Source organism: Triticum dicoccoides, chromosome 5A (assembly GCF_002162155.2).
Source record: "Triticum dicoccoides isolate Atlit2015 ecotype Zavitan chromosome 5A, WEW_v2.0, whole genome shotgun sequence".
Lineage (NCBI taxonomy): Eukaryota > Viridiplantae > Streptophyta > Magnoliopsida > Poales > Poaceae > Triticum > Triticum dicoccoides.
Window position 1 is genome coordinate 525,187,418 of NC_041388.1, and position 11,422 is coordinate 525,198,839.

General features: G+C 50.4%; 1 protein-coding gene across 1 annotated transcript; it reads right to left on the reverse strand.

The window, feature by feature from the left end:
- Positions 1 to 9,771: 9,771 nt before the first annotated feature.
- Positions 9,772 to 11,422, reverse strand: LOC119297710 (premnaspirodiene oxygenase-like). Its single transcript, XM_037575388.1, has 2 exons — positions 10,526 to 11,422; positions 9,772 to 10,398 (listed from the first exon to the last, which is right to left on the reverse strand). The coding sequence occupies exons 1-2, from the start codon at positions 11,420 to 11,422 to the stop codon at positions 9,772 to 9,774; spliced, it is 1,524 nt and encodes a 507-aa protein (XP_037431285.1).

An 11,422-nucleotide genomic window follows, 5' to 3' on the forward strand; every position in this document is an offset into this window, starting at 1 on the left:
ACCAAAGTCTGAAGTATATTTTCACCCAACCGGATTTGAATCTCAGGCAGAGACGTTGGGTTGAATTGATCACCGACTTCGACTTAGGAATAACCTACACCCCAGGGAAAGCCAACGTCATGGCTGATGCGCTAAGTCGTAAATCTTATTGTAACAATCTGATGCTACAACAAAGTCAACCGCTTCTCCATGAGGAATTTCGGAAGCTTAACCTTCATATTGTTCCTCAAGGTTTTCTCTCCACCTTGATGGCAAAACCTACCCTTACGGATCAAATTATCAAAGCACAGAAGGTAGATCCGGGAATCTCCCGCATCAAGAGGAACATTCAGAAAGGAATTGCGAATTGTTTCTCCATTAATGATCAAGGAGTCGTATACTTTGGGAATCGACTAGTAGTTCCCAAAGTGCGCAACCTAAGGCGATTAATCCTTAAGGAAGCTCATGAATCTCCTCTCACTATTCATCCCGGTAGTACTAAGATGTATCAGGACCTACGCCAGAGGTTCTGGTGGACTAGGATGAAGAGAGAAATTGCTCAGTATATTGCTAACTGCGACGTCTGTCGTCGTGTAAAAGCAGAGCACCAACGGCCTGCTGGCACCCTTCAACCCTTAGCTATTCCTGAATGGAAATGGGATAAAATTGGTATGGATTTCATTACCGGTTTTCCTAGGACCAAGAGAGGGAATAATGCTATTTTCGTCGTGGTCGATCGTCTTTCCAAAGTAGCCCATTTCCTACCTGTTCGAGAGAGTATAACCGCTAGTCAACTGGCAGACTTATACATCTCCCGAATAGTGTCCCTTCATGGTGTTCCTTTGGAAATTAACTCGGATCGAGGAAGTCTTTTCACCTCTCGATTTTGGGAAAGTTTCCAAAATGCTATGGGAACCCGTCTTTCCTTTAGCACCGCTTTCCACCCTCAGTCAAGTGGTCAAGTGGAACGCGTCAACCAAATTCTAGAAAACATGCTTCGAGCCTCTGTTATCTCATTCGGAATGGACTGGGAGAAGTGCCTTCCATTTGCCGAATTCGCTTACAACAACAGCTATCAATCTAGCTTGGGTAAAGCCCCTTTTGAAGTTCTCTATGGACGACGATGTCGAACACCCCTTAACTGGTCAGAGACCGGGGAAAGACAATTCTTTGGCCCGGACATGATTCAGGAAGCAGAAGAACAAGTTCGTATCGTTCGTGAAAAGTTGAAAACAGCCCAATCCCGTCAAAAGAGTCAATATGACCGAAAACATAAGGCTATGACTTTCGAGGTTGACGAGAAGGCTTATCTTCGGGTCACCCCTCTGAAGGGAACCCATCGTTTCGGTATCAAAGGCAAATTGGCTCCTCGTTACATTGGACCTTTTCGCATTCTTGCCAAACGAGGAGAAGTTGCCTACCAGTTGGAACTACCTCCGCACCTCTCCAGAGTTCACGATGTCTTCCACGTTTCCCAACTCAGGCGTTGCTTCTCGGATCCTGTCCGTGAAGTGGACCACGAAACGCTTGATCTCCAAGATAATCTTACATATCGAGAGTACCCCGTTCGTATCCTCGATCAGGCCGAACGTACCACCCGACGTCATAATATCAAGTTTCTCAAGGTTCAATGGTCGCACCATTCTGAGGATGAAGCAACTTGGGAAAGGGAGGATCGTCTTCGACTCGAGTACCCCGCCTTCTTCCCGGAGGAACCCAAATCTCGGGACGAGATTCGTTTGAGTGGGGGTGAGTTGTCACACCCTAGCTAGTCATGCATTAGAGTGTTGCATCATGTTTACTCTTTCATCAGAAACTTGAAATGGGGATGACAGAACCCCCAGTCCCCTCTGAAACCAACTAGGGTTACTAAAATAATTTTTCAATGAACCTGAAATGCCCTTCTAAAATGCCCATCATTTTTGTCTTGGTTCAGAACCTCTGCCAAAAATGGTGCACATTTTCCTAGGCCATCCCAGGGTTTTTGAATTAAATCATAAATATTTGAATTTGGGCATTTAAAATTATATAAAATATTTAAATGCTCAAATATCTCCAAACTAAAATGTTTCATGTTGGAAATAATCCAACTTTGGACCAGGAGTGATTTGGTGATTTTTGAAGTTGCCTAGGTATTTTATTTAATTCAACAAAGTTGCAGATATATTAAATAAAACAGAAACAGAAGAAAAGGGGAAAACTTACCTGGGCTCCTCCACTGTGCGGCCCAGCCAGCTGGCCGGCCCAGCCAGCAGCCGGCCAGCCCACCACTGCAGCTCTCCGTCGTCTTCCTCCCCTCGCCCCGAAGCTGCTGCGTGCTCGCGCGCGCACGGCCGCGCAGCCACCTCCTGCTTGCCGACGAGCTCCTGGCCGCGTGGACGACTCCCGCAGGCCGTCCCGATCCCCCCTGCTCTCTCTCACTCTCTCCCGACTCTTCCCTCCTCTCCCTCGCTCTCTCTCTCACGCGGTCGAGCACCACCGTCGCCGCCGTTCGCCATAGCAGCCATCTCCGACCACCCCTCGCTCCCCCGACTAGCTCAGGAGCTCCGCCTCGACTCCCTCTTCCTCCCCACCGCTCCACAGCTCCCCGGAAGCCCTGCATCGCCGCCACGTCGCCGTTCCCCTCTTCGGGCTCCGATCATCGTCGCCGTCGAATTCGTCGTCTCCAGCGCGTCCCCGAGCCCGCTAACCACCTCTGCAGCCCCGCGGTGAGCCCCCGGATCGTTTCCCCCTTCTCCCCTGGTCTCTTTCGACCTCTAGGCCCTAGCCCCACCTTGGCCGAGAGCTCCACGCCGCCGGCGATGTCGCCGTCGTGGCCACGGTCACCGTAGCACCCAACCGAGCACACCATCGTGCTCCACACCTCACTAGGAGCACGTAGCGCGCGCTAACGCCTCCCCAAGCCCCCTGCAACGTCGATTCCGACCGCACCCGAACTCCGGCAGCCGCAGCCGAGCTCGTCGCCGTCAACTCCGGCCACCCCGAGCCCAACCACCACCACCAATAGTCGCGGCTCAACCTCAGCAACACGTAGATGCCTTCCGCCGTTCATTTGGTTGCCGGAATGGCAAAAAGCACTTTCGCCGCCGTCTCGGGCCTCGCCGGCGTCATGTCGCCGGTGGGGTTTGACCTGTCCGACCTGAGGTTTGACCCCCCAGGGTCACTGACGCGTGGGCCCTGTCGGTCAGATGGTTAGATTAGCGCTAACCACTGTTAGTTAACCCCTGACACTGACCAGTGGGCCCCAGCGCCACTAATTAATAATTAGAATTAATTTAACCCTGTTTAACCCCCCTGTCACTGACGTGTGGGCCCCACACGTCAGGTTTGACTCCAGCCAGCCGCAGTTGACCACTGACGTCATGCTGACGTCATGCTGGCGCAATAATTATAATTTCTGGATTTAATTTAAATCAGGAAATTCTAGAATATTATTTAAACTTCAAAAATTCATAACTTTTATTCTGTAACTCCAAATTGGACAAATTATATATGAAAAATGATCAGAAAAATCCAATCTATCCATCTGTACTATTTTCATGCATGATCAAACAAGTTAAATTGATGTTTTAAGCAGAACAAGGAAAAGCACTTTAAAAAGGCCATATTTGAATTTGAAATTTGAATCCTTGATTCAATTTGTTCAAACCCTTCTGGTTTTAGTTGCATTAGCCCAATACACTCATATTGCCATGTTTCATGCATGCATCATATTGTTGCACATTGTTTGGTGATGTTTGTGTATCGGTGCTCTCTGCGACAGGTTCTGTCCCCGAGGAGTACCGTGATTACCCTAACGAAGAACCGTATCAGTGCATCGAACCATCAGGCAAGCAACCAACCATTTGATCATATCGATACAATCCCATGTTCTCGCTCCTGCTCTCTTTTACTGCATTAAGACAACGCGATTCAAACTGCTGTGTGCTACGGTAGTTGAACCCATTCCTCTGCATGACCTGTCATTGCCACAGTAACTAGATGAAACCCACTAGCATGTGTAGGAGTTGCTTGAGCCATATGTATGTGTTGTTCCTACCTTGCTATGCCTGCTATGCTTAGAGTCGTGTCAGGTCTGGTTCATCTGGGTGATGGGCTGGAGTGAAATGATTATGTCGGTAATGAGAGTGGTGTGGTGAACACGATTTGGTAAAGGTATCGATGAAAGGCCATGTAGGAGTACATGGTGGGTTGTTTCATTGAAGCCGACCTTAAGCACTGAGATCTGTATGTGTGATTTAAGAATCAGCTACTACCATGCATTGGGCCCGAAACCAATGGACCCTCTCGGCTTCTTATTCACCCTAGTTCTCCGTCCAGGAGTTGCAAGTAGTTTCTGGTGTTTGTAGCCTACTGGAGGCCGTGGACAGCGCTGACCGTAGGGGTGGGCTGTGATGCGGTAGGTACGTGGCCGGGTGTACCGAATACCCGTTAGGTATCTCGAGAACCCTGTTCACATCGTTCGGGGCCGTATGGGAAACCTCGGCCGGACTCCCTGCGGATGGAACCTGAATAGGCGATAAAGCTGGACTGGAGGCTTAGGTGATTAGGTAGGTCGTGGCCGACACCCACGTTGGGCTTCCGCTTGAAGGTTGCCGAGTACATGTCGTGTAAACGACGGTAAGTGGTGAGAGCGTGTATGAAGAAGTACCCCCTGCAGGGTTAACATGATCTATTCGAATAGCCGCGTCCGCGGTAAAGGACTACTTGGTTGCCTATACAGTTCATAGACAAGTAAATGGAAACTGTTAAAAACCTCAAGATAAGTGTGAGTGCCGAGGATGGCTCTTCCGTAGGAAGACGGAGGCGGATCCTCGGTAGTGTATTGAAGTGGTGAGTAGTGGACTCGTGTGCGCAAAACCATTTCAAGTTGGAGTATCGTAGGATAGCCTAGCCAAGAGTCAAAGCTGGCTTGCTGCAATAACTCCACCAACCCTTCTTGATACTATGCATGTATGTAGGATCTGATGTAAGTCTTGCTGAGTACCTTTGTACTCATGTTGCTATAATCTACATTTTTACAGAAGACGCTGCAACCCCTTCTGATGGGTTCTATGTAGACGTTGACATCAACGAGTAGGCTAAAGACCCAGGTGGTGACCCTGAGCTTTTGAAGGACCACGTAGTATAGCTAGGCTTTCCAAGCCTCTTTTATTTTACTAGTTGTCTGTACTCAGACAAGTTACTTCCGCTGCTGGTTTGTATGACTGTATGACTTGTATGTGGGGTCGTGAGACCCGTACCTTTGTGTATGTTATGTATGGCTCACTGAGCCTTAAATAAAGTACTTGTGTCATAGAGTCATGTTGTGATGCTTCGTTGTATTTGCACATATCGAGCATATTGTGTGTATGATTGAAATGCTTGGTATGTGTGGGATCTGACTATCTAGTTGTTTATCTTTGGTAGCCTCTCTTACCGGGAAATGTCTCCTAGTGTTACCGCTGAGCCATGGTAGCTTGCTACTGCTCTGGAACACTTAGGCTGGCCGGCATGTGTCCTTCTTCGTTCCTGTGTCTGTCCCTTCGGGGAAATGTCACGCTTTGAGTACCGGAGTCCTGCTAGCCCAGTGCTACAGCCCGGACCCACTTGCTGATGACCGACACGTTCGAAGCTGGGTCATGGATGCCTGTCCCTGTAAGTCTGTGCCACTTTGGGTTTACGACTAGTCATGTCAGCCCGGGCTCTTTATCATATGGATGCTAGCGACACTATCATATACGTGAGCCAAAAGGCGCAAACGGTCCCGGGAAAAGGTAAGACGACACCCGTGGGGATACCGTGCGTGAGGCCGCAAAGTGATATGAGGTGTTACCAGCTAGATCGATGTGACATCGAGTCGGGGTCCTGACAATCCCTTTGATGACGCATTCCACCTCCTCATAAGTGAATGGCTCTTCTAGCTGCGATAAATCCAGCCGCGGCAAATCCAACTCATTTAGATTTATAGTTTAGCTCCGAGACTCCATGGTACCAAATGTTGCACCGTAATAGGCATCCACCGCGGACGCCACCTCTTCCTGCCTGGAATATATGCATCCGTTATGCTTGACCAAGCGGAGAACATTCTTGCGCTGCCTGTGGCTCGCCTGCTGATGTAAGAGCCTTGTGCTTCCATCTCCTTCACGCAACTGCAACAAACGCGATCGCTGTCTTGCTATAGTTCTTTCAAGAGAGGACAGCCCTAGTAACTTCTTCTTTAAGCAACTCCTCAAGCCTCTTTCCGCGTCCGACAGTGGCCTAGTTTCCATAGCGATATCCAGTTGGTTTATTACCTCCAGGGCAATGGAAATTTGGAGTTTAACATTGCCAATCCAGCGAGTGATCCACTGTTGAAGACTGATTGCCATAGCTCGCAGTTTATTATGGAGCGTGAGGTACACATTGGACGCCTCGGGTGTCGAAACCCAAGCCGCTTGCACCGTGTCCATAAAACCCTCCGCCTTGATCCAGAACACCTCAAAACTGAATCTTTTCCTCATACTAATCTCCATATTCATATCCGAGATAAGTGGGCAGTGGTCCGAGATCGTCGTCCCTAGAGCGGACAGGAAGCAAGATGGGAATGCCTCGTCCCACTCATTGGAGACAAAAACATGGTCAATTTTCGCTAGCGTTGCATTCCGCCTCTCGTTGGACCAGGTATAACGCCTCCCATTGAGGTATAATTCCTTGAGTTCCAATCTATTCAACTTTGCTCTAAGCCTTTCCAACATCCTTCGGTTAACCAGCTCATTGCTCTTGTCCTCTCGCCGAGCCAGGAGATTGAAATCCCCAGCTACCAACCACGGCCCCGCATGCAGGTCTTGAATGTCCACCAAGTCTTGCATGAACTCAATTTTGTCGGCCTCATCTTGCGGCCCATAGACACACGTAAGCCACCACGCATGCTCGTCCTTGGGGCACTTAACCAGCACGGTCCGCGTATGATTAGTGTAATGTGGGTTTGATAGATGGGTGATAGAGTCATCCCAGGCTACCAAAATCCCACCACGAGTACCCGCCACCGGCAAGTAGAAAAAGTTTTCGTATTTATTCCTGAGGCATTGCCGAACAATGTTAACTGATACAACTTGAAGCTTAGTCTCCTGAAGACAAATGATTGCCGGATTGGCTGTCGTCACCATCTGGTAAAGGGCGTTTCTCCTAGCTTGAGCATCCAGCGCACAAACATTCCACACTACCAGGGCTGGGATTCAGTTGTCTGAGATTTCTCAAGAGTGTAGAGTTAGTCACAAATTAGTACTACTAAATTTGTAGCACAATGTTTTCTTATTTGAGAGTATTTCTTATTCGTTGCAGACGATAAAAATGTGTTGTCTCTGATATGGGCGAAAAATGACACTGTCAGAGAGGCTCTAGGTATCCACAAGGTAATTGGCAACTCAGTAGACATTGTTGCTTCCTGCTTGGTATGGTATGGTTAATCATCATATTCTAAGAGCAACTCTAGCAGACCCCATAAAAAGCGCTGACCCGCAAAATAACCACTAAAATGCGGGTCGGCGTGGAAAATCCCGCCCGAATAGATCCCGAAAACGCGGCCGGCCCGCAAAAAAATTGAGGGGCGCGGCAAAATCTCGGCCCCAACCCGCGAATACACAGGTTTTCGCCTCGCCCCTATGGTGCCCCGTATCGCAGTCAAGCGGTTGGCAGGAGGGACATTTCAGCCCACGCCCTTTCCCCATCTCCTTTCGCCGCCGCCCGCCCTTGGTTCCGCCCGTCCGCCGCTGGCAATTCCAGCAAAATCTTCGGGCGGAATCGCGCCGCGAGGGCGTCCCCCACCCTCCACTGCACCCCCCCTCGATCTGGCGAGAAGAGCCACCCCTCGTCGGTCGCCGCCAGGGATTGAACGCCCTCGAGCCCGCCCCTCGTCGCCGTCCGGGATCACCCGCCCAATGAGCCGCCGGTTAGTGTTTGTTTGGGCTTTGTGCCGAGCGGTATGCATAGTTGATTGACGCGACGTGCAATTCCTGTTCATGTAGATGGAGTTGAGCCTATGCGAGAAGTTATTGCTCTTTGATTCGTTCTATTTGGATGACTCGGATGTAGTGATGATACTTGCAACCTTTCGGCAGTAGACATGAGTGATGGCACTTGCCGTGAAGGAGCACGAAGACGAGAACCGGAAGAGGCGGTGAGGATCGACTGTCGGGCGCCTTTGCATTCCTTGGAATCGCCATCTCGGGAACGAGATGTTGATGCAAGACTACTTCGCGAAGAATCCAACATATCCACCGCACCTCTTCCGGAGAAGGTACCGAATGCGCCGATCCCTCTTTTTGTGAAAATTGTTCAAGCTTGCAAGGCAAATTGTCGGTATTTTACTCAAAGAAGAACTGTTGTGGGCTTAAAGGGATTTAGTGCATATCAAAAAATCTCTGCAGCTATGCGGGTGATTGCATATGGCGTTCCGGCTAACTATGCTGATGAGTACCTTTGCATTGGTGAAGATACCATAATTGAGTTAGTGCGTAGATTTTCCAAAGTGATCATCCGTATCTTTGGTCCTGAATATCTCCGGGCACCCAATGAGGATGACACAAAGAAATTGATGGCATATAATGAGAGGAGAGGTTGGCCTGGCATGCTAAGTAGCATTGATTGTATGCATTGGACTTGGAAAAATTGCCCCAAGGTATGGCAGGAAATGTATTGTGGCAAGTCTCGTGATGCAACAATTGTGCTAGAGGCCATAGCATCCGAGGATTTATGGATTTGGCATTGCTTCTTTGGTATGCCGGGCACTCTCAATGATATCAATGTGTTGCAATGGTCTCATTTGTTTGCTAGGCTTGCTAGTGGTGATGCTCCTGCTTGCAACTACACTATCAGTGGGCATGAATACACCAAAGGTTACTATCTTGCAGATGGTATATACCCTCCTTGGTGCACATTTGTCAAGAGCATCAAAGATCCCAAAACTAGAAAACATTGTGAATTCGCAAGGGTCCAAGAGTCAGCCCGAAAAGACATTGAAAGAGCATTCGGGGTTTCGCAATATAGGTTTGCCATTGTTCGTGGTCCTACTCGTTTTTGGGACAAGAAGACCTTGAAAAATATCATGGCATCCTGTGTTATCCTTCACAATATGATTCTCGAAGATGAGAGAGGAATGAACTTGGAGTTCTTCTACGACAATATGGATAGCCATGTCAAACCAGCTAGAGACCCTAACCGCATTAGAGCTTTTCTTCAGTCCTACAAGGAGGATGGAAATGCAAACACCAACTTTCAGCTTCAGGAGGATTTCATTGAGCACCATTGGCAAAGGGCTAGACAGTAACAAACTCATTTTGCTATTCATTTTTATTTAATTCATGTGTTATTTGTACTCTGGACAAGTTTTGTATTGCATTATTTAGTTTGCTTCGTTGATTTGAATAATTATTTGTAATGTGAATGATTGTTGTGTTGTGTTGGTATTGTAATTTGTGGTGTGATATTGATATTTGCGGATCGGCGGCAGACCCGTAAAAAAGTATATTTCGTGAATATCCTTTTATACGGGTCCGTTATGCGGGCTCTGCCTCTGCGGCCGTCCGCGCCGGCCCGCAATACCGTTTTCCCGCGAACTGCAAACGCGTTTTGTGGGTCGGCGGGATGCAGGGTCTGCTAGAGATGCTCTAAGTATCAATTCAATGCTATTGGATTTCTGTGGAATATATTTTCATACCATGTATATTTGGTATTGTAAGTTCTTGTAAAAGTTGATGAAATTTTATAAAATTTGACTTAGGACAAACTGATATGCCCTATACTTTGTGATTGAGAGAGTACTATCAATAACATTTACTGCTTCGTCGTGGGCACCGGGACACGGGGGACGGCCAGAACCGTAAGATCAAACCGCAGCCTTGCAGAGATCCCGAATGCCTCCGTCATGTCCAGACGATCCTTGCCCGGCAGCTTCCAGTCGAAGTGAAACAGCAACCCTGCAAGCGCGAGCTCAACGTGCGCCAGCCCGAATGACATGCCAGGGCACACCCGCCTCCCAGCACCAAACGGCAGGAACTCGTGGTTCGTCCCCTTGAACTCCCGCTTATCCTGCTCAAACCTTTCAGGCGCGAACACGCCCGGGTTGTCCCAGTGCGCCGGGTCCCTGCCGATCGCCCACGCGTTCACGATCACCATGGCCCCTCTTGGTACGTCGAAGCCCAGGACTTGACACGGCTTCTCGCATTCGCGAGGGAGCAGCAGCGGCACCGGAGGGTGCAGCCTGAGCGTCTCCTTGATGACTAGCCGCAGGTAGTGCAGATTTGGCAGGTCGGCTTCTGTCACCGTGCTACGGCCAGCGAGTGCTGCTGCTTGCCGGACCTGGTCTTGCACCTTCCCCATGACTGCCGGGTTCCGCAGCAGCTCCGCCATCGCCCACTCCAGCGTGGTAGCTGACGTCTCGCTGCCCGCGCCAAACATGTCCTAATTGTTACAACACAACCGAAATGATTAAAAAAAAGGACCATGCATGTTAGAGTAACAGCAATGTGCATGCCATTCGCGGGCGGATCGAATCGGGTCATGAATAACTTGATAGAGCTATGGTTACCAGCAGGACCGTCTTGATGTTTTCTGTGGTGAGTGGATACTGGGAATCCATTTCCGCCTGAAGCCTCAGAAGCACATCCAGGAAGTCTTCCTCTTTGGCTTGGTCGGCAGCCCTGTCCTCCTGGCGCTCTCGAATGATGCGGTCCATCATCTGCTTCATGTCTTCGCTATGGCGCCTTATGCGGCCGGGGACGCTGCTGAGGAGCAGGACGAGCCGCCAGGAGGGAAAGAGGTCGGGAAGGGTCATCCCGGGCACGATCCTCAGCAAGTCCTGCAGCACGCGCAGGTACCTGTCCCGCTGTCTGAACTGGCTCCCAATGACGGCGCGCACCGTCGAGTCCGCGAGGTACGCCGATATATCTTTGGTCAGGTTCACCGGCGAGCCGGACGCCGAGGCCTCCGCCACGGCGCGCAGGAGGCGGCCGAGCTCCTGCTCCCGGACGTAGCGGAAGGACTGGACGCTGCGGGAGCTGAGGAGCTCGTTGGTGCAAATCTTGCGGAGCTGCCGCCAGCCGTCGCCGTAGGGCGCGAAGACCAGGCCCTCGTTGCCCTGGAACGCGAGCCTCTGCATGGAGGTCAGCGGCCTCGACGCGAAGTTGGCGTCGTGGACCTTCATGATCTCCCGCGCAGCATCCGAGGACGACGCTACCACCACCACCAGCTCGCCGAGACGGAGCTTCATCAGCGGGCCGTAGCGCCGCGCGAGGCTGCTCAAGGCACGGTGCGGGACAGTGCCCGCGAGGTGGTGCAGGTGGCCGATGATGGGCAGCGCCCACGGCCCCGGCGGGTGCCGCCTAGCGCTCGGGTCTCCAGCGGCCAAGCATCTGGGCCTCAAGAACAGAACCAGGATAGCCACGAGAAGCACGAGAAACAAGTGCAGCTGGAGGTCGGCATCCAT